Source organism: Ovis canadensis, chromosome 3 (genome assembly GCF_042477335.2).
Source record: "Ovis canadensis isolate MfBH-ARS-UI-01 breed Bighorn chromosome 3, ARS-UI_OviCan_v2, whole genome shotgun sequence".
NCBI classification, from domain to species: Eukaryota; Metazoa; Chordata; class Mammalia; order Artiodactyla; family Bovidae; genus Ovis; species Ovis canadensis.
The window spans coordinates 122165185-122190011 of NC_091247.1; the positions used below are offsets into that span (position 1 = coordinate 122165185).

Consider the following 24827-nt stretch of genomic DNA (forward strand, 5'->3'; position numbering starts at 1 on the left):
CTGTTAATGGTAATAGTTTAATACAAAACCATGAAAATAAACTCACTATACTTGCTCCAAAAGAATTACTCAGTTTGTAAGGCTGGTTCTTGTTTCCTTAGTGTTTATGTATAAGCCTTGCATCAACTGAGTGTTTATAAAAAAATGATTTGGCATTAAAACTGTATTTGGCATGTAGTATTTAGTAGCATTCCATTTTTCACATTCTTATAAAAGAATGTTTTTGGTATTCCCCATAGCATTTAATCATTTTTTACTCTTGGTAGCAAAGCTCTAGGGAAGATAAACTTACACTTACGAGACACTTAGTCTTTGGGAACTTTAAAAGTCTACAGTTTGTAAATATTTTTCTTACATATGTTTGTGAAAATACAATAATTGATTGACCTTATAACAACATGCATTTTTGGAAAAATAGAACCAGGGCCTCCAGTCTTCCTGGCGGGGGAAAGAGTCGGATCTGCTGGGATTCTTCTGTCTTGGAACACACCACCTAATCCAAATGGGAGAATTATATCTTACATTGTAAAATATAAGGAAGTTTGTCCATGGATGCAGGCAACATATACACAAGTTAGAACGAAACCAGATAGTCTGGAAGTTCTTCTTACTAATCTTAATCCTGGAACAACATATGAAATCAAGGTAATTATTTTGTAAATAGTATTAAAATATTTCATTCATTTTAAAAGTGAAGGAGCTTTATCCCAACAGGTCAAGCTTTTGCAGCAAGAGACTTGAAGAATGATCATCTGAATCATGTCCTCATTGCCCATCTGGGCTTTTAAAATTTAAACAGATGTTATAAGCTTTGTGTGTGTGAGTATTTATATAATGTATCTATTTTAGAAAGCATTAGTTTGGTGACTTTAAAAAAATAAAGTTTAATAGGTTTTACAAGCACATATACTCTACTTTTAAATCAAATTTTTAGTTAGCTTTGTTATTTTTCTCTTAATCTGCTTATATTTCCATGTTATTGTAATTTGGGATAATGGTTTGAAGGTTTCTGAAGAACCAGTTTCTCAAAGAACAACGAATTCAAATTGGTTCCATTCAACAAATATTTCCTGGATGCATATGACCTCTTTTATGTTTACAAAGAATTTATGCCTTTACAGCACTAAATATACGAAATCTAAGAACACTTTATTAAAATATTAAAGAATAGCATGCAAAAAGCAGTCTTTTGTTAGTTAGGCCATGGGAAAATGTTTACAGTTAAGAGATGTGGTGATGCTAGTGGTAAAAAAAATCTGCCTGCCTATGTAGGAGACACAAGGCGGACTGCAGTCCATGGGATCACCAAAAGTTGGATACGACAGAGCAATACACACACGCGCGGTATCTCCAGGGGATAGGAAAGAATACAGGCATTTTCTCATTCCTCCCTATTTTCAGTATAACGTCAATATGTTCTTTAGTCTCGACTCAAGAGAAAAGCTGTGTAAATATGTGATCATACATAGCTGAGATGACCATCTAAATGGAAGAAATGATAAGAAAGAGACACTTGCCTGTTTTTAAAATCTAATTGCAAGTATGCCCATTTGCAGAATCAAAATCATAATAACAGGAGAGTAGGCATACCAAGAGTAGGCACCCCCCAAATATTAAAGAAAAATACAGGCTTTTACTTATGCAGTGGTAAAAATCACAGATTTGATGGCTATTTCTCTGCAGTAACATGAGTTAAAGAGTAGGCAACCTTTTTCTAACTGATACCTGAGAATTATTTGGCACAGATATTTTCTATCATAAGCTCACATATTAAGTCAAATTAATTTATACGTTAAGATATACTATTCAAAATAATAAAGATTATCTTTTAATGTGATATAAGAAGCTGCTACTGATAGAAAGGTAATTTAGCCAACCTCATTCTGCTTAGATCTATTTTTACAGAATTTAAATTTTTATTCCTTTGAATTCTCTTATTTCAGGACTATAGGGAAGCCCCTATTCTCTTTTTCACCCCACACTTTATTAACCACTGTTGTAACTTTTATTCTGTTCGAATATATGTTAGCCATTGCAGAATTTCAAAGGGCATTTGACATGGTGCATTTGATACCTTCAGATGTCAATATCAAATCTACATGATATGGGGAAAATCCTGTTTAGTATTTTACATGTGTTATTTCATTTAGTATTCAGAATAATCTTATGACATAGATATATTGTTTCCATTTTAAAGTAAAGGAAAATAAGGTAAGCTTTTTATCTGAGAATTGGTAGAGCTGCAATTTAAACCAAGGCTGTCTGATTCCAGTTATAGCATTTGTAAAAGCTTAAGAATTCTCATTTATGACAGTTTCTCTGTCTGTTCTAGTGTATTTGACTAGCTATTTCAAGCCAGAATAGTTTCTATCTTTTAAATTCTAGAATATTTAGTCTAAATGATTACCTATTTATTTTTAAAATTTGCCTAATTAGATTGTAAACTCTAAAGTCAGACACTGTGTTTATGGTCTCATGTTCATTACAGAAATAATCATGGTGTCTTAGAGTGAATATAGTAGAAAGAAACTGAGCTTTAGAAATAAACACAACTTCAACTGAATTCTGATACTGCCACTTAGTCCTGTGACATGGGGCAAGTTACTTGACCTCTCTCAACCAGTTTTCTCATATGTAAAATATTGACAATAATTCCTTGTATTTTGATTATGTGGATAAAATGAGATATGTAAAATCCCTAGTCATTCTCTGAGTATACAGAAGGTGCTTTATAAATAGTAACTGAAATTGTTATCGCTACTAATAGACATTAAATTTGATTATTAATTTCTCTATCAGGAATCTGAGAAATCTGTTGATTAAGGCTATGTTGCAAATATTCACTTAAGGGAAATGGAAATACTGAATAGCTCTATATTTGCTTCTGCTTCGAGAGTATTGTTAAGAATTAGAGGGGAAAGTATCTTTATTGTTTATCTAATGGACGAATCAAAGTTTTATTATTTCAGACTCTGTTCAATTAGAGTATAAAGCTTGTGTAATTTTTGTGGTCTGTTCTAGGTTGCTGCAGAAAACAGTGCTGGCATTGGAGTGTTTAGTGACCCATTTCTCTTCCAAACTGCAGAAAGTGGTAATTTTCCTAAATCATTTATTCTGAATTAACTTAGTTAAGAGTTTTCATCATTTAAAATAAATAGGGATATAAACAAAATCTGGCACTAAAATGCATACAATTTTCAACAGCATGGTCATTAAATTACTTTTAGAGTCTTCTTGGATAGTGAATTTATTAATTAAAACATATATTATTCTTTCTGATGGTAAAAACACTAAGTGTTATCTGAGAAAACTTAAAAATACCTCATAATACAAAAAAAAAAGAAAGTTATCCATGGCCCTGTTATATAAAAACATACATTTCTGGCTGATCCTTCTTCTCCTATGAATATGTCTTTGTGACTATATATTAGTGAAAACAGGCTTGTGCCATTTGTGCAAATTTGCACCCTGCATTTTAAAATCAAATAATAAGTATTTTTATGACATTAGAGTTTTGGAAACATGGATTGTAATGGTTATCATATTATTCCATACCTTGCAGTCATTACCAAACCAACTTAAGCTACTTCCATTTTCCCAGTGACTGAGAAGAAATATATGACGTTATCCTTGATTGTAATCAATCAGTTCAGTCTAGTTCAGTTCAGTTGCTCAGTCATGTCCACTCTTCACGACCCCATGAATTGCAGCACACCAAGCCTCCCTGTCCATCACCAACTCCCGGAGTTCACTCAGACTCACATCCATCGAGTCAGTGATGCCATCCAGCCATCTCATCCTCTGTCGTCCCCTTCTCCTCCTGACCCCAATCCCTCCCAGCATCAAAGTCTTTTCCAATGAGTCAACTCTTTGCATGAGGTGGCCAAAGTACAGAGCTTCAGCATCAGCATCATTCCTTCCAAAGAAATCCCAGGGCTGATCTCCTTCAGAATGGACCAGTTGGATTTCCTTGCAGTCCAAGGGACTCTCAAGAGTCTTCTCCAGCACCACAGTTCAAAAGCATCAATTTCTTTGGCTCTCAGCCTTCTTCACAGTCCAACTCTCACATCCATACATGACCACTGGAGAAACCATAGCCTTGACTAGACGGACCTTAGTCGGCAAAGTAATGTCTCTGCTTTTGAATATGCTATCTAGGTTGGTCATAACTTTCCTTCCAAGGAGTAAGTGTCTTTTAATTTCATGGCTGCAGTCACCATCTGCAGTGATTTTGGAGCCCCCCAAAATAAAGTCTGACACTGTTTCCACTGTTTCTCCATCTATTTCCCATGGAGTAATAGGACCGGATGCCATGATCTTCGTTTTCTGAATGTTGAGCTTTAATACAACTTTTTCACTCTCCTCTTTTACTTTCATTAAGAGGCTTTTTAGTTTCTCTTCACTTCTGCCATAAGGGTGGTGTCATCAGTAGTACTGTATAATCAATCAATAGTACTGTATAATCTATCAAGAAGTCCTTCCAGAATTATATCAAAATATATCCTGAATCTCACCCCTCTTGTTAATCACCCTGTATAATCTATCATCATTTCTTGCCTGATCATTTGAAAGCCTCTACTTTGGTTTTCCTATTTCTAGCTTACCTGCCTATAGTCTACTCCCCCCACAAGAGTCACATCATCTTTTGAAGCAGAAGCTAGACTACCGTTATTTCTCTCTTCCCAACATGGCTCCTGTCTCATTCAGAGCAAGAACCTAAGTCCTTCCCATGACCTACAGTGCTCTGGGTGCCCTCAACCCTCGCTGAATCATCTCTCTCTATTCTCCGTCTCCCTCCATCCGCTCCAGTCACAATGAGCTTCCACCTTAGGGTCTTTTCTCTTGCTGCTCCTCCTGCCTGGAGCACTCCTTCACTAAATTATCCACAGGCGCTTCCTCAGTGGCTCAGCAGATAAAGAGCCTGCCTGCAGGGCAGGAGACACAGGTTTAATCCCTGGGTCGGGAAGATTCCCTGGAGGAGGAAGATGGCAACCCACTTTGCAAAGAGTCAGATGTGGCTAAGCAAATATCCACAGAACTCTCTCCCCAGCTGATGCACATCTCACTTTACCTTTCCTGACTACACCTTCTGAAATAACCCCTATTTCCTGCGATCCATCTTTATTGCCAACAAATTAATTTTTCTCCATTTGAATAGCTTGATGTATAACACATTTACTTGCTTTTTATTGCATATATTAGCCTAGTAGAATATAACATTTGTGATAAAAATAAGCTGTTATGGAATGGAGGTAATTTAGTTAGTAATTTGGCTGTTTATTCATAACAGCAAACAGAACCAATAAATAGAAAAAACAGTTAGTAAATAATGGCATCTCCAATCAGTAGCAAATATTTTTAGTGAAGTTTATCTTCTAGTGGGATAAGATAAACAAATGGGTTACTAAGTAATAGACTGAAGTGTTACTTGCTCAGTCGTGTACAACTCTGCAACTCCATGGACTGTAGCCCACCAGGCTCCTCTGTCCATGAAATTCTCCAGGCAAGAATATTGGAGTGGGTTGCCATTCCCTTCTCCAGAGGATCTTCCCGACCCAGGGATCGAACCCAGGTCTCCTGCATTGCAGGCAGATTCTTTAAACCATCTGAGCCGCCAGGGAAGCCCAAGAAATAGACTAGAGAAGTGCTATAAAAAGTTTCTATAATTTTATATAACTATAAATATTTTGTATATTTAAACATAAAAATCTTCCAGCAGTTCATTGCCAAAGGGATAAACTGAAATGGACCCTGTTTATCTCGGGAGGATTATGCAGTTGTCAGTGTTAAAAGAAGCACGTGACAAGCTTTATGTCCAGTTCTTATCTGAGACCCCATTGAGAGAAACGGGTGAATACACGCTCTATGCCGTCCGAAGAATGAAGGGAAAATTCTAGAGTTTATTTAAAATTAGAAAGTAATGATTCTTGAAATCTTTTACTGATATTGAACCTACTTGTATTCAGATTATTACCACAACTGAAAATTGAGAAAGTTATTATTTTTAAGATTAAATATTCATTAGGATATGAAAGACAGTTTATGACTTACACTTTTAGGGAAAATAATTGGAATAATTTTTGGATGACTTAACAAATAGTTTGGTCTTTTTTAAAAACACTCATCTTGGTAAAGCCTGGTACATTATGAGTTCAGATTATGATTCCAACTTGACAGCATTTTGAACTTTATATATTTTATATTCTGCTAACTGACATAATTTCTAGAGTCATTTTCTCTCTCAGCAAATTATGATTGGGACAAACTAAAACTCTAGGTTGGCAATAAACCTGGAACAGGAGTTTCATTCTGTTTATGACTTGCTGTGTTTTCTTGGAGAAATTACATAATCACATAATCACTCTTACCTTATCATTTAAAAAAATGTTGAGGTTAAAATGTAAATCTAAGTTTAGTTAGATCAGTTTTGTCCAATTTTTTCCCCCAAAGCCTCCTTTTAATTATTTATGTTACACAGAGCTCAAATTTAATGAAAAATTATGTGGAATAAATAAATTGCATTTATAATGATTAAGCCAGAAATAATTTCTCTCTCCATGAATAAAAATACTCCTGAAGTATTCCAATAGAGTTAGCCCAAAATACCATTCTAAGCTGATATTACATCCACGAGTACAAAATCTCAGCTTTTTAGAAATATCCCTTGTAGCTTCATTTTTAACTTGATGGATCCTTAGTAATATAGGAAAATTCTTTATAGTAGTCTCTGTATTTTTATTTAGAAAGATTTTTTTCTGGTTCAGGAAAATGTATGTTTTGTAGAGTGTACCTTTTGAAAAGTTTTAGTTAGTTTCACATACTTGTATATTTACTTGTTTAGCTATGACCTTATCTGAAATATGATGTGACTTTATAAATAGAATTTTTTGATCCTTTAGTATCATATCTTTACTTGGAGCAAGATGGATAAATTCCCTCTATAAAAATCAAGAGATGATGGGATTTTGGTACCTAAAAGTCCAGAGGTAGAAACTAGAATATTTAAAGTACAGGAAGACCTGTCAGCTACAAAAAAGAGCCAGAATTAGTCTTCAGACACCATCAAGTCAAAAAAAGAAAACATAGATTTTACTGGGGCAAAAATAATGTAAAGTTAATATGAAAACTTCTTTTTCACGAAATGTTTTTTTAACAGATTTAATTAATTTTTATCTATTATATTGAGTTTGCTTTAAAAGGTGTTTTGAAATCATACTTTGGAATTTATAAAGTTTGGTTACCTTATAAATTCAAATTTCTCTACACTTGAGCAGATTCTCATGATTGCTAAGGCCGATTTGGAAATGTGCCAGCTTGTATGCAGTCTGTTATTAATATAAACTTCAGGCATTTTTACAAAATTTACATACTTTAGACAAAGAAATTTAAAACAATGATTAATATTAATGGCAAAGGCTTTGGTTCTTATAATTCTATAGCATCAGATATTTGACAGACTTTTTGTTTTATTATATTTTATCTGCCTGAAAGAAATTTTAGTGCTAAATCTTTAGGGTTAGAGACTTATCTTGTCATTGTCCTTCTTAAGCTTTAATTCCATTGATAAATTCCCTTGAAGAAAAAAATTTCTATCCATTATGTCATCCATTATTAATGATTAGTCATCATCCCAAATTGTTATTATTTTGCTGTTGTTAAAATGTAGCTATTGTCAAGTTTCTTATTTACTACTCTTTAATTCATATCATTCACATACACCTCTCCTTCCCAGGGCCTAACTGTCTTATATAATTTATATGGCTTTCATTTTCAGATCACATCTTCATATTCCTCTCTACAGTGTACACCTAAACTCTAGTTATTTGATTTCTTAATACTAGGCATGTTTTATCTCAAACATCTTGTATTTTTTTTTCTTTTGGCAGTGACTTGCATGGTTGTTTTATATTCTAAAGGACATTGATTATTTACTTTGTCAGTTTCCCACAGCTAACCTTGAATTAACAGTCGTTCCAATTAAAATAGCCCACAGCTTATTATTATGCAGATTACTAATATTTAATAACAAGGTGTCATGAGTTCTGATGAAAGTTGATTTTGAGGGTGTATAAAGGTTAAAATATAATAATCACAACCAGTTGGTGGTATCACTTTATATTAGACACTGGTTATTTACTTACACTCCAGAAATGTGATTTTTGTGCAAATGGTTAGATAATTGTTTGAATTTGCCACTTCTTCATTATCTAAGAATTTGCTACTTCTTCATTATCTAAGGAAATTACATAATTCCAAAGTATATCAGATGCTAAGATAATCATTATTCAAATTTGTATAACCACAAACAACTATTGATTGAATATTTTTCAGACTTATTTGAAATAGTTTATTGATGGATTTATTGACTTATTAATCCTGAAAAAAGCTTATTTGCCTCTTAAACACAAGTCTGTGGGCCCAATTTCTGGTTTGTTATTTTAGGCAAAATCAATTCAAAAAGTATACCCAAATATATATTTTAAGAAGTATTACCCAAATAGATTTTATCCAATGTATTACATATTTAATTTTATATAACATGGGAATTATAACATCCCCAAATTATATAAATGTCATTCTAAGTTGTATAACAATATTTTTCTTCTCCTTCAATCCCTTACACGTCCCCAGCTCCAGGAAAAGTGGTGAATCTCACCGTCGAGGCCTTTAACTATTCAGCAGTAAACCTGATTTGGTATTTACCTCGGCAACCAAATGGCAAAATTACCAGCTTCAAGATTAGCGTTAAACATGCCAGAAGTGGGATAGTTGTGAAGGATGTTTCAATCAGAGTAGAGGACATTTTGACTGGGAAGCTGCCAGAATGTAATGTAAGTCTCATGGAACATTTTCTATGTCTCAAAAATTTTAGGTAAGTTACATTTTGGAACTCCCGGCATCTGGATACTATGTATTTCTCTGAGCCACCAGGGAAGCTTGACTATGTATTTTACCAAAGTGATTATTAGCTATTTGATTACTTATAGTATCGTATTATATACCCTTGACTATAGTCAAGGTAAAATCAGAGAAGAGTTTCAGAATTCAACAGTGAGATATAAACATCCCTTAGGGAGCTCTGGAAAGACTTGATAGGTATAGCATTTGTGATGGGCCTTGGAATAAGTAGGTGATTGTATGAGGGTGGAGGATACTTTATAAGCCTTAAAGTAGGAAAGCATAGGATATCATTGGGAAAAAGAGAATACTTCCATGTGACAGGATAGGAAGGGAACAAAATAGTAAAGTTTAAATTTGTGGAATTAGATTGTTTTTGTTGTATATTATCTTTAGTGAAGAATTTGTTACTACTCTAAGCACTAATGTGAAATCCTTGGAAGTACTGTAATTATGCTTTTTTAAAATTAATTTTGGTGATCACTGTGATACTATTGATGAAAAGACAGGAAAAATTACTTTTTTAAAAAATGCTTTAAGTTAATGGGAGTCACAAATATTTTTAATTTAGATATATTTCTAATATACATAAACACATACCCACACGTTCTTTTGGTGTTATCTTTTGAATATTTATGGGGAAAAATGATCATAATAGTAAGACAGTGATGTATATTTGAAATTTCACCAAAGGGGGAAAAATTTTATCTTTTTGGCTCTTAAATTTTTATTGTGGATTTAAACATTTTTTAATAATCATTTTGCTGTAGTTATACCTTTATTCAAAGTCACATGAAATCCTATTTATAAGAAAGATTAAGGTATAAATAAACATATTCTATTCTGAAACTGTGGACAATGGTATTAACCATATAACTGTAGATAATAAATGGGTATAATTAAAATCTAGCAGATTTGTCTGTAGCTATGATGAGTAGTACACGCACAAAATAATATTTGTAATATAAAGAAAAAAATGAATCACACTTATCTTTACCAAGTGATACATTATTTTCCCATTTATGCTTCTTTTATTTACTAGGAGAATAATGAATCTTTTTTATGGAGTACAACCAGCCCTTCGCCAACCCTGGGGAGAGTCACGCCTCCACCGCGCACGACGTATTCATCTAGCGCGTTGTCACAGAGTAAGACTAGCTCTGTGTGGAAAGAGCCTATCGGTTTTGTAGTGACACATTTGAGACCTTATACGACGTATCTTTTTGAAGTTTCTGCTGTTACAACCGAAGCAGGTTATGTTGATAGTGCGATTGTCAGAACACCGGAATCAGGTATGCGGGTTTTTTTTTTTTTCCGGTAGGAAAAAAAGTTAAATTATTCATAGAATAATCTTTCTTTCTTTTTGTTTTATTCATGTAGATCTTTTTGTTAAAGATCTTCCGTCTCTTTCAGTAACTTTTTTCTCCCTAATAACGGATAATAGGCATGCCATTTGGAGCATCTTCAATTTCAATACTCTTTTAAGATACTGACATAAGCACCTAAAAGAAGAAAGGAGATTTGAAAGAAAAGATTCTTGAGCTAATAACCATGCTCTGAAGATCAGCTCTTATGATTCTGTGACCTCAGGAATTTTTAATAATTGCCTCTGTTCGTCTACATTTTACATTATCATCTGATGATGACTTCTCTCACTGATATTGCTGTTACCAGATGTGGAGATAACATCTGCAGTAGCAGAAATATCATGTGATTAACATTCAGTATCAGATAAAAACAGTAGTTAGAAAATGCCTACCTACCTGCATCTTCTCTGTACTGCAGTTTCTTTATGTGATGAATGGAGACATCATCATTGTGGGTATGGTGTTAGTACTAAATGAGCATTATTAGATATTACTACTGCTAAATTCTAAGTACATACTGCTAGGTATAGTATTTGTATAATTAATTATATTATGTAGGCTGTGCTGTGCTTAGTGGCCCAGTTGTGTCCGACTCTTTGCAACCCCATGAACTGTAGCCTGCCAGGCTCCTCTGCCCATGGGGATTCTCCAGACAAGAATACTGGAGTGGGTTGCCATGCCCTCCTCCAGGGAATCTTCCCAACCCAGGGATCCAACCCAGGTCTCCCACACTGTGGGTGGATTCTTTACCGTCTGAGCCACCAAAGAAGCTGAAGAATACTGGGGTGGGTAGCCTAGCCTTTCTTGAGGGGATTTTCCTGACCCAGGAGTGGAACTGGGGTCTCCTGCATTGCAGGCGGATTCTTACCAGCTGAGATACTGTTATATCACTGTATTACACACTGTAAGACAAAATATAGAGTAGCAGACATTCAGTTATAGTAATTTTTAGGTTACTGGGCATTATTCCTGGTAGGGTAATTTCACTAAAGCATAGTATTTTTTTCTGATGACTTAGGTGTTAGGTCTTATCATTTCATTACATGTAAGTGTGAAGGTTTTTTACCTTGATTTAAGTAAAAATCTCTGAATAAGACCATTTACTCTTCCATACTCCTTACTTCTCATTATGAAAAAAAGAAATAATTTCATGAGAGTCACACAAAGTGAAATTTGGTTGACAAGTTTGTTTCAAAAAATATTTGGAATGTTTTGTGTCAGTTAAAGATGTTTTAAAATATTAGATACATGTATGAAAAATAGACCTCAATGGACATGAATTGGAGCAAACTCCAGAAGACAGTGAAGGACAGGGAAGCCTGGCGTGCTGCAGTCCATGGGGTCACAAAGAGTCCAATATGACTGAGTGACTGAACAACAACAAATTAAAAACAGACTTTTAAACATCATTATTATTTTTATGTCACCAATATTACATTGGAAGGTAGGTTATAAATTTCCTTTCAGAACCAAATACAGATATTGATAGAAGTAAAATCACTGCCAGTACATTCTGAAGGCTGAGTTACTACTTTGGCCCTTCCCCCTGTGTACAGCAGAGGGAAAGTGTTTATCAAGCCAGATGCTCAGGGCTTGTTGTTGCAATACATATTAATATATATGCTTCAGGACAACGTAACTGTACAAAGAACTGCATAGCAATGAAACACCCTGTGCAGTCATGTACAACATTAAATAAAAATAGTAATGGTTACAAGTAAGGAGTTTAATGATCCACCATTTATTTGCATTCTTCAATTATAGCCTATTTTTTCTTTAAGTTGAAAAAATGCTTTGATGTATGATATTTTATTTTTTCTCTGATTTTGTATTTTCTGTATATAATGTGCTTTTAATTCATTTTTTCCCCTATAATTTTAGTGCCTGAAGGACCACCACAAAACTGTTTAACAGGCAACATTACAGGGAAGTCCTTTGCAATATCATGGGACCCACCAACTGTAGTAACAGGAAAATTTAGTTACAGAGTTGAATTATATGGGCCATCAGGTAAGTCTTAATCAATTTTATGTTTATCTTTTGGAGTAAGAATTGTATAAAATATTTTACTATTTTCAAACTTTTTAAAAAGTATTGAACTATTTTTAAAAGACCCTTAGCAATGTTGAAACTCTTAAAACTTTTGTTTAAAGCTGTAAATAAGGATGGTAAAGCCTTGTCCATGTTCCATATTTCATGACAAAGGGCTGAAAGAATGAGAGAGAATCCTTCAAGAAGACAAACATTAGAGGAGATACATTTTTTCAAATATTTGATCAGGAGGACCTTGATTTGCTCTGATTGCAAATGTATTTATGAAGCAAAATGGGCCTCAGTTATATTAAATCAGATTTCTGCTTAGAACAGAGAAACCATTTCAAATAATTGGAGGTCTCTAAAAATAATATGAGCAACTTTATAGTGTAGTGAGGTCACATCTTTATGAAGAAGCAAGAGCTGGACATCTACTTGTCAGATATTTTGAGAGCTTCAAAAACTATACTAGTGGAAGTTAAGTAAGCTCTATAATTCTTAATCCAAGATTTTATGGTTCTATGAAAGAAATTTATTTCAAATAGTAATGCAATAACATAAACGCACATATTGTCATTTATTTGAAAGAATGGAAAAATAGACAAAGGTCCAAATTAATCATTTTGAAATTTCTAGGACTCTGTCATGAATCACATGAGTAACCTTTATTTCTCATCCCTGAGTACCTTCAGTTCAGTTCAGTTGTTCAGTCATGTCTGACTCTTTGTGATCTCATGGACTGCAGCACGCCAGGCCTCCCTGTCCATCACCAACTCATGAGTTTACTCAAACTCATGTCCATTGAGTCAGTGATGCCATCCAACCATCTCATCCTCTGTTGTCTCCTTCTCCTCCCGCCTTCAATCTTATCTAGCATCAGGGTCTTTTCCAATGAGTCGATTCTTTGCATCAGTTGGCCAAACTATTGGAGCTTGAGCTTTAGCATCAGTCCTTCTAATGAATATTCAGGTTGATTTCCTTTAGGATTGACTGGTTTGATCTCCTTGAAGTCTAAGGGACTCTCAAGAATCTTTCCAACATTACAGTTCAAAGACATCAATTATTCGGCCCTCAGCTTTCTTTATGGTCCAACTCTCACATCCATACATCACTACTGGAAAAACCATAGCTTTGACTAGATGGACCTTTGTTGGCAAAGTTTTGCTTTTCAATATGCTGTCTAGGTTTGTCATAGCTTTTCTTCCAAGGAGCAAGTGTCTTAATTTCATGGCTGCAGTCACTATTTGCAATGATTTTGGAGCCCAAGAAAATAAAGTCTGTCACTGTTTCCATTGTTTCCCCATCTATTTACCATAAAGTGATGGGACTGGATGCCATGATCTTAGTTTTCTGAATGTTGAGTTTTAAGTGAGCTTTTTAACTCTCCTCTTTCACGTTCATTAAGAGGCTCTTTAGTTCCTCTTCACTTTCTGTCGTAAGAGTGGTGTCGTCTGCATATCTGAGGTTATTGATATTTCTCCTGGCAATCTTGATTCCAGCTTGTGCTGCATCCAGCCCAGCATTTTGCATGATGTACTCTGCATATAACTTAAATAAGCAGCATGACAATATACAGTATTTAGGCTCCTAAAGTTCTGAAATGTTTCAGACCTAAAAATATGATAGTCCTTTTCTCCCCTCTCTGCTCAATACACAGACACACATGGATACCCAGATACACCTCTTCTATTTGGTGTTATTTTTGAAAAATTTGACAAGGTACTCTTTCATCTGTGAGGCTAAAAACTCAAGAAGGTTTATCTACTAATTATTGACTTTAGCAACATAGAAGTCATTAGCAATAGTCTCAGACAGGGGAAGGAGGAACAAGGAGAACACATATCATACCTGACCACCTAGTCACTTGAGGGCTCTGGGGGAAAAGGAATCAATCTGTCACCATCCTTGAGAAAGATCTACAGGGAACAGAATCAATGGTCTCCGGGGAGAGCTAGGCTTCAGTTACAGCAAGAAGGGGGAAAAGCTATTCAGAAATAAAGTTGAGGATTTAAGGAATTTTGATGATGGCCCAGTTAAGAAATTTTGCTCAGAAACTAAACTACAGAACATTTCTAAATATATTTTTTAAAATTTGAGTATGAAACACTGTCATTGTTTTTATATCGGTAAAACCTAACATATACCTTTAAAATATGCCAAAAAAATTGACAGTTCAATAGGGCTTTATATTATATATAAGTGATTTATATAAAAGTAATTTTAAACACGAAATATTTCTGGTTTTTTTTTTTTCCATCTTGGTAAAATTGACACTGGTGCAATTCTAAGCTAAATGTTTAACATATATTCACTTTTAAAATTGTAATAGTGGATGTCAGTGCATAGGTTAACACTTCAGTTCCTCTATACTTAATGTAAGAATGAGTACATGCTTGAAGAATACATAATCCATAGTTATGTTTTGCTTGTTGTAGGTCGGATTTTAGATAACAGCACTAAGGACCTTAAGTTTGCATTCACTAATCTAACACCATTTACGGTATATGACGTTTATGTTGCGGCTGAAACCAGTGCAGGGATTGGACCTAAGTCAAATATTTCAGTATTCACTCCTCCAGAAGGTAAGAACATCTCCTCTAGTGTGTGAATGAGAACTTTATTGAATACGTTAAACATTGCATTAGAAACTATTTGGTTGATATTTATCTAATTCATGTTATTTCCTTATCAGATAACTATCTAGTACATTCTGAACATGTGTTCCTCAGAACACTATACCCATAGCAGGCCTCATGATAAGACGGATCAAAGATCAAGTGAGCCTCACAGCAAACATTGCCTGCTGTGTCAGCCTGCATCTTCACGATGAGTACTACTGGCAAAATCTCAAGACTAAATACATTTAACATGACTTAAACCCCATGATTTATTGTATATTCTGTTTTTCCACAAAATAATGTTCAGAGAAATCCATACATCCCACAATGCCGATGGTGCTGTTGCCCTCAGTCACTGAGTCATGTCCAGCTCTTTGCGACCCGATGGACGGCAGCTTCTCTGTCCTTCACTGTCTCCTGGAGTTTGCTCAAATTCATGTCTGTTGAGTCGGTGATGCTATTTATAATCAAAAGAATATTCTAAGCAATTGAGGATTCCTGGAAGGCACATAATATAAATTTATCAGAATAGACAAATTATTTTCAAAATTTCTCCTGAAGAAACTTGTTATTTGTATATGTTAAATACCACAGTCCAAACACTGTAATGTTTAAAACATGTTACCATGCCATTTCACAACCTGTTTTCTGGGCCCGCACCAAATTTGCTCAATGCCTTTATATATTGTACTTGTTTAGGAGAATTCAACAATTTTTTTTTACAATCACACTAACACTTGATAAAACAGATTTTGTTTGTGTGGTAGCTAACATTCAGTAAGTCGTGAGTTAAACACACGTGTGCACACGAACACGTGCATACACACGCACAAACACGGTTGGGCATACCTTCATCAGATAAATCATTCAAGTGTTTGGCCATGAGAGGGCAGCAACTATTAGGGAATTTTGTACTTCTCCCCCATTTCAAAGAATGACCCTTGAGAATATTTTGCTATTGAAAGAATGTAAAATTTATGTTCGGAGAAGGCAATGGCAACCCACTCCAGTACTCTTGCCTGGAAAATCCAATGGACAGAGGAGCCTGGTGGGCTTCAGTCCATGGTGTCGCTAAGAGTCGGATAGGACTGAGCGTCTTCACTTTCACTTTTCACTTTTATGCATTGGAGAAGGAAATGGCAACCCACTCCAGTGTTCTTGCCTGGAGAATCCCAGGGACGGGGGAGCCTAGTGGGCTGCCGTCTATGGGGTCGCACAGAGTCGGACACGACTGAAGCGACTTAGCAGAAGCAGAAGCAGAAAATTTATGTTACATCGATTTCAAATGAAAATAGTAATGTGTACATGGTTTCAATACACAGATTAAAGAGAAGCACCGTATATAAAATAAACAAAAAATAATAAGTATTTTTATTTTTTTCATACCAAAATTTCTCTTTTGCATTTATAGCAGAAGAGTCTTAGCATGTATGGCTTCCCCCTTAGACCTGAAATTTCTCCACTTCTACCTAAACCTGCTCTTAGGAATTTTCAAGAAATCTAGACAGATTTATGTATGCTTGCAAAACACAAGATGCCAGCAACGTGGCCTTTATCAGACTTAGAGCGCTTGAATCTGGTCTTTTCTCAACCAACCCAATTGACCAATTTCTATTCTCATGTTGTATAAATAAATAAATTTAATCTTATTTCAAATCAAGCTGATTTTGGTGCTCCTAACCTGAATCCACAATTTAAAATGATTGTTTTATTGTCATCATTCTTGGCCTACAGCATTTGACCAAAACAGGGAACTAGATAATATAATGTGTGTGTGTGTGTTAGATGTCAAGTCATGTCCAATTCTATGCAACCCCAAGGACTGTAGCCCATCAGGATCCTGTGTCCATGGGATTTCCCAGGCAGTAATACTGGAGTGGGTTGCCATTCCTTTCTCCAGGGGATCTTCCTGACCCAGGAATTGAATCTGAGTCTCCTGCATTGCAGGCAGATTCTTTGCCGCCTGAGCCACCACGCGAGCCCAGATAATACACTGCCACATACAATTCCATTTTGTTTAGGATGTCACTTAAACATTTATTTCCCTTTCTTTATGTCTTTAGTTTTTAATTTACAAAATAATAAATATAATATTTAAGGACATTGTTCAACATACTTCACATGGGTTGTTTTTGATGCCAAGTTATTTTGAATAGATGACTCTATGGTGCCCTGTATACCCCATGATTTGCCTCAGTTTTGTCTTACTGCCTCCTGAACTGCTCATCGCCTGCTCACCACATCCAAGTGGCTCTCAGAACCCACTGGGAACTAAGGTGGCCTTCGTTGCTGTAAGGGCAAGCATGGCATGGTTCTTTCCTCTGCATGTCTGCTTCCTCTGTGCAGTTCTCAAGGAATAGTTCAGCCAAAGGGGTCTCAGTGAAACACTGGGGCAAACGCAGTGAACGTAGACTCTGACACACTAATTAATCCTGGTCCCACTGATTAAAAATTTGCCATAAAGGAACCTTTAAGCTGTATGAGAACAATCAAATAACTCATTAGAACATACACACTTTGAGTTATAATTGATACTTTAATTTTCTAGTATTCTTTTTATTCATTAACAGGTTCTTCGTATCCTAGTTACTCAATTTTCCTCTTCATATTTAAAAAATAGGCTGTAGTCTAATTAGGAAATCAATTAGGGCCAGCTTTTAAATTAATATATTTTAAAGCAACCTAGTTTCTAACAAATCTCCAGATATTCATAGAAAAATGAATTTATTTCTTATAGAAAATATGTGTTATCACATTATAACAGGGCTGATTTCATTAATACTGAGAATGATATGGTCTATTGTCTATCAAAGAAAATCAACATGATGTTGTGAAAGCTGTTATCCTATGTTTTTCATAATGTTTCTGCATATCCCTTAATATTTTACTGAGCAGATTTCTACTTAGGCATGAAGAGATGGTTTTGGAAAAAATGATGATAATCTCCAATGTTACAAAATATCATAGCTGCCATTCCAAAATGAAACAATCTGCTGAATATAGCACTGACAACAGATTTCTGCTTGTTATTTTTACGTGGGTTAAAAAAATCTTAAGTAAATTTTGCTGCTTCAAAATCCCCTAAATCTTCTCTATGACTAGTGTCAAATGTCTTTTAAGGAAGTTTACATCATGTCTTAAAAGCAAAAAAAGTATTGAAATCCATCTTTGCTCCCCCATAAATAGACTATTGAAGTGAAAACTTGTCCTCAGTAATTTCAATTTGCTATTTTCTGCAACTAGTAACATCTTTGTAGGGAGATCACTGAAGAAACTGTCAACTTTGTATTTTTCAGGATTCTCCATGATTTTTATTTTTCAAATTTTCAGATTCAGTAGATTTTTACAAAATTTACTTCCAATGGAAGTTTAATTTGCTAGATAAGGGCAAAAATTATTTTAATGTATTTTCTTTACCCCAATGCCATTTGTCTCCATTGTTTCCTAGGAGTTGTTTCTTTTAATTGGAGGATAATTACTTTACAAAATTGAGGTGGTTTTTGCCATACATCTACGTAAATAACCCAAAGGTATACTCCTAATCATTTGGAATGTATATATATATATATATATATATATATATATATATATTTTTTACCAATTATATGTATACTGTTTCCTGTTTATTAGTAAAATTTATAGATGTATTGACCTGAGAATGATTCATAGGTCATCCTCATAGACAACACCTTCAGAATTAATGCTGAACCATGAATAACTGCCTTGTGTGTTTGATTTTCTTTAGTTAATTTGGTATCAATATTAAAGGAGTTTGATCTAATCCACACTTCTCTGGTTTCCCCATAAGAATTTGTGGTGTAACATATCGAGTGTCTTTCCAAAGACAAGATACAATGCTGTCTCCTTCATTTCCTTTATCCCCTAAGCTTTTTCTTCTTTCATAAAAAAGAGATAGCCTTACAGTTGTTCTTACAAAAGTTTGGGGTACATTTTTAGGGTAATAGAGAACCATTTAACTTTGGATTGTGATTGTTAGGCATTAGTGTTATGGGGCAATACTTATTAAGTTATATTGAAAACTATAAATTAGAAGATAAACAATGTCTATTATTTTTAGGTTTGGCTAACAGAATAAGAGAGAGTACAATTTAAATATACTGTAGTGGATAATTTTTGTTGCATCAAATGGTACTGACCATTTCAGTTATTTTATAGTAGGTGGAGTTTAGTTATCTGATGACTCTGATCAATATAGTTTTTAAACTGGCTTCTTCAGTTGAGATTCTACATGAGTTCAAATTAGGTGGGAAAATGCCAGATCTCTTCTTTGATTTATATTATGCAGTACTGACTAAGACTTCATCTACATAGTGAAGTCCCTCAGTTGTGTCCGGCTCTTTGAGACCCCATGGACTGTAGCCTTCCAGGCTCCTCTGTCCATGGGATTTTCCAGGCAATATACTGGAGTGAATTGCCATTTCCTTCTCCAGGGGATCTTCCCAACCCAGGGATTGAACCCAGGTCTCTTGCACTGTAGACAGACGCTTTACCATCTGAGCCACCAGGGAAGTCCTAGCAACCCCAAAAAATGTCAAAGGAAGGTGGAATGGAGCTTTGCCATTTAAATAGCTGTGTTGTTTTCATACTCTGTGGTTAATTGGAAAGGTTCTCTACTCTTGAATGATGTAAATATGATAAATATGAAAGAAACGTAAGTTTAGCAACAAGGTATGGTAATAAAACTTATATAAGAGGTGACCTATACAAAGGCTTTGTATCTGTTTTCTTCCTCCCTCTATCCTTAAGTGCCTAGAACAGTGACCATATGATGAATCCTGAGTCTGTTGAATGACAAATGAATAAATCATTTATTGTGGGGCCTGGTAGGCTGCAGTCGATGAGGTCACTAAGAGTCGGTCGGACACAACTGAGCGACTTCACTTTCACTTTTCACTTTCATGCATTGGAGAAGGAAATGGCAACCCACTCCAGTGTTCTTGCCTGGAGAATCCCAGGGACAGGGGAGTCTGGTGGGCTGCTGTCTATAGGGTCACACAGAGTCGGACACGACTGAAGCGACTTAGCAGCAGCAGCAGTTTAGAGCTCTTCCTCCACCTTTCAAAGATTAAATTGTTTTTCCTTCAGATTAGAATACATGTGGGGAAATCAAGGTAATGAATTATCCTTCTGTATAGAGATACACCGAAATGATTTTAGCAAAGGAGATTGAAAGAATTGACAAGTTATGAGTGTACCCATGTAACATTTATCTCTTAATTTTGAGCACAGGTTTTACCCATACTGGACGCTGGAGACTGGACTGCAATAATCAAATAATAGGCTTCTAATCCAGAGTTCAGCTATCTAGTCATTCACTAGTCGACAAACAGTTAGAAATATTTACACTATTAAAATATCTAAGGAGTTTTTTTGTACTGATTACTTTATAGAGACCAAAAAACCCAACTCTTAATCTCTAAGATGAAGTACTACATGATTATGCTAACTTCATGTTTAACTTAAGCTTAATTAGGTTCATTAATTATAAATAATATTTATGGGAGTTAAGACATTAATTCCTTTCTGTTATCTTAAAGAAGAATAGAATCATTCTTCATTTGTATTTTACCCTTAATATGTCTTTCTTCCAACTGGAGTTTGCTAAATCTGTGAAATATTTTACCTTAGGGAAATAAATTTAATGTATGACCACATCCTAATCATAAAGAACAGTATTTTTATGCCACATTTTCTCTTTCTTCAGCCAACATATTATAAAGTCTTTTGAACCATTTATTCCTTGTTGTAATCTTGTATAGTGATAGGAAAGATTTAATGACACCCATTGTATAGATGGGGAGACGAAATGTGGAGGGAGGAATTGGCTATTTATAATCACACAATGAAATATAAGCTAAAAGTGGACAAGTGCCCAAAGTAGAAATTTTCTTGGTTGATTGGTCCTGTTGCACTGGGAGTTTTCCTAGTAGTTGCTCTTGATGACATACATACATTTATTTTATGTATTTATTTAGTAATTTGATGCTTTTATTCATTACAAAATGATCACTACTTGGTGACTTTCTAACGAATTTAAGTAGTTGGTGCCTTATCTAAAACCAATTGTTTTTCCTTCTTTTTCTTTACTTCTGCAAAGAGTAAGGGCATCTGAAATTTGAGATTCACATAATTTATAAAATCAGCAGACAAAATCAATTAGTTTTTCAAACAAATTAAAAATTGTCTAATAGAGTTTACCAGCTACATGTAATTGCATTCAGAGTATTCCAGATATTATCTTTTGGTAGGTTTTTATTTCAACTGGGAATTCATCAGTCATAAACAACTTTCCCTGGAAAGTTATTTTTATAAATTAATTTGTTCTGAACAAATGTTATGGCATTTTGATTTGGGAAAATTATGTTATTCTGTTTCTTGTGTACATGTGGAGAGCAATATATAGAAATTTAACATTAGTTATCTGTGTTTTTAAAGGATCTGATACAAATCCAATTGTTAATAAATCAGTAAATTGTTTTAGTCTGTTTTCTAACAGAATTGCTTATATGTCTTGAGTCATGAGCTGACTTCAGGAATTTTTAGAAATTTGAGAATGTATTTTTAAAGTTCCCTCCTCCTCTTCTCTTTTTTAGTTCCAGGTGCAGTATTTGATTTGCAGGTTGCAGAAGTAGAAGCCACAGAAATAAGAATTACTTGGAAGAAACCACGACAACCCAATGGAATCATTAACCAATATCGAGTGAGAGTGTTAGTTTCTGAGACAAGAGTGATTTTAGAAGATACTCTGCTCATCGGAAAAGATGAGGTACTGCCCTTGAATTTCTTATTGTGTTGAGCCCTTCATACCTGGTTTTGGCCCAGATAACTTGGGAGATTTGCCAACATGCAAACATAAAATATTTGACAAGCTTCAAAGTACAAAGTGAAGTAAATTTAGCTATGCTGATAATCTAGCTCATCATATTTCAATTGCAGACATTTATTATTAGCTAAGAGCTATTATTCTTTTTCTGCATATGAAAAATGTTAATTGGGCAATTAAGCGGGACTAAAGGTACTTCCATAAGTGAATGTTATTATGGTAATAAAGTTAATGAATTGTTTGGAAACTCCTGTTAAGATTTAAATACTCCTCCTAAGGTTGTGCTTGCAATTTGGAATAGTTGCCAAAGAAAGACACAATAACTTGAGTAACTGTTGTTGACAAATGGCTTTGACCCCCTTAGTCTTAGGAAGCCAGATTTCTCAAAGCTACCTCATTTAAAAACAAGCAATATGCATTTGACTAAAGAAATCAAATAAATAAGAGATGAAATCATTTCATAAATATAAAATAAGAGGACAGTGTTTGCTTCTAGTCACACTGGAAGCCTTCTTTCCCCACTTTGTTTCTATTTGAAAGTGTTGTGTTGGCCAAAATGTTTGATTGTGATTTTCTGTAAGATGCTATAGAAAAATCCAAATGAACATTTTTGCCAACCCAATATAGGCAGCACTAATTTTTCCTTCAGTGTCTTCATTTACCTCATCTAGACAGCTGTTCACCTGGGAAATCCTTCTAAGACTTTAAACTGATTGTATCCAGATATTGGTGGTTCCTGGGGCTCACAAAAAATACATCTAAGTGATGTATTTTAAGACCAGTGAGTGTAGCACACACTGCAACTTGGAGGCCCTACCTGCTGGTTATTCAGCAATTAGGTTCCACTTGTTTGGTCCAGAATCATTACTTTCTCTAGCTGTGCTCTTGTTTTTCTCCACATATATTGTCCATTCTATTCCTAGTCCCAGACTTCCTCCGTTTCTGATACCCACCTGAAAGTTACCTTCAGTTCAGCCACTCAGTCGTGTCTGACTCTTTGCGACCCCATGAGTCGCAGCATGCCAGGCCTCCCTGTCCATCACCAACTTCCGGAGTCCACCCAAACCCATGTCCATCAAGTCGGTAATGCCATCCAGCCATCTCATCCTCTGTCGTACCCTTTTTCTCCTGCCCCCAATTCCTCCCAGCATCAGGGTCTTTTCCAGGGAGTCAACTCTTCGCATGAGGTGGCCAAAGTACTGGAGTTTCAGCTTTAGCATCAGTCCTTCCAAAGATATCCCAGGGCTGATCTCCTCTAGAATGGACTGGTTGGATCTCCTTGCAGTCCAAGGGACTCTCAAGAGTCTTCTCCAACACCACAGTTCAGAAGCATCAATTCTTCGGCCCTCAGCCTTCTTCACAGTCCAACTCTCACATCTATACATGACCACTGGAAAAACCATAGCCTTGATTAGACGGACCTTTGTTGGCAAAGTAATGTCTCTGCTTTTGAATATGCCATCTAGGTTGGTCACAGCTTTCCTCCCAAGGAGTAAGTGTCTTTTAATTTCATGGATGCAGTCACCATCTGCAGTGATTTTGGAGCCCCCAAAATAAAGTCTGCCACTGTTTCCACTGTTTCCCCATCTATTTCCCATGAGGTGATGGGACCAGATGCCAAGATCTTCGTTTTCTGAATGCTGAGCTTTAAGGCAACTTTTTCACTACTTTACTATGTGCTTAGTGCATTCTGGCCAACCAGGACTCATTAGTACAAGTTGTTTGCCCTCTGGCCCAGGGTTAGAGTTTAATCCAATGTTGACTCCATTCCTCTTGTGTAAAAGATGCTGACTTATGCTTTCTCTGATACTTCAGTCGACAGCTCAGGCACAGGGCAAAAGCTTATCCCTCTGCTCCTGCTGGATGGCCTTAAGTTAGATACTTTACTTTTTTAGGATTGTGTGGCAGGTCTCCCACTTCTGCTAATGACATGTATTGAATGATAAGCCACGCCTCTTTTTCTCTTGAAACTAAGAGATTCAGGAAAGACTTCTTATGATATGATCCACAACCCCTGTGACATAATAGAGATCACATGAGCTTTGGTCTATACAAATCTGGGTTTACATTCGCAATTTGGTCACTTAGTGTGTTTCACTGGAGGAGGCAATGGCACCCCACTCCAGTACTCTTGCCTGGAAACTCCCATGGATGGAGGAGCCTGGTAGGCTACGGTCCATGGGGTCGTTAAGGGTCAGACACGACTGTGCAACTTCTTTTTCACTTTTCACTTTCATGCATTGGAAAAGGAAATGGCAAGCCACTCCAGTGTTCTTGCCTGGGGAATCCCAGGGACGGGGGAGCCTGGTGGGCTATCGTCTATGGGGTCGCACAGAGTCGGACACGACTGAAGCGACTTAGCAGCAGCAGCAACAGCAGCAGCAGTGTGTTTTACAGCAGAGAGGTTAAGTGCATGGACCTAGGAGACAGAATGCTGGGTTTAAACCTTGGTTTTGCCCTTACTGATAACCTTGGAAGAGTATACCTGACCTCTCTGAACTTGCTTCCTCTTTAAGATAGGGACTCTAAGAGTCTATATAACACCGAGTTGTTAGTGAGGATTTAATGGATTAATGTGGGAGGAGCTTAGAACTCTGCCTGGTGTATGGTAAGGCTGGTGACCTGAATAATTGTGACCTGTTGTAATTATTAATCACGGCATTGGACCTTTCACCTTCATTGGGACACAATATTAGTTTCCTTCAGTATCAATAAAAGGAGACATTATACTTTATTTCTGTGCTTGTATATTTCTTCATTCGATCAGGCCCATTGTTGATATTTCTGCTTTCCTGTGTGATTGGTGTTTGGGTTTGCCTTTCAGGAGGTTGACGTAGGGAGACACGTGGCAGAAGCTCTAAGTCCCAATGAGCCAGTGTCCTACCCTGACTCTGCCGTTTCCTCGCTCTATGACCTTGAGTCAACTTTTGGAGACTTGCTGCCCTCATTTGTAAAGTTGAGCTTATATGCCTGCCTTCTATTGATGGGTATGATGAGGAATAAAGGAGATAAAACCTCTGGCTTAGTATGTATCCTTTTCCTTGACCTTGGTGTAGGATAAGGAAT

The 24827-nt window shown here is 35.7% G+C and overlaps 1 protein-coding gene across 1 annotated transcript in view; it reads left to right on the forward strand.

Annotated features, from left to right (window-relative positions):
* The window catches only part of PTPRQ (protein tyrosine phosphatase receptor type Q), a 275808-nt gene that overhangs the window by 29301 nt on the left and 221680 nt on the right, over window positions 1-24827 (forward strand). The window contains exons 6-12 of the mRNA XM_069584123.1: window positions 419-645; window positions 3022-3091; window positions 8632-8831; window positions 9941-10190; window positions 12147-12275; window positions 14735-14881; window positions 21532-21704. Coding sequence (XP_069440224.1) covers window positions 419-645; window positions 3022-3091; window positions 8632-8831; window positions 9941-10190; window positions 12147-12275; window positions 14735-14881; window positions 21532-21704 — 1196 coding nt within the window. The remainder of the gene's footprint in view (window positions 1-418; window positions 646-3021; window positions 3092-8631; window positions 8832-9940; window positions 10191-12146; window positions 12276-14734; window positions 14882-21531; window positions 21705-24827) is intronic.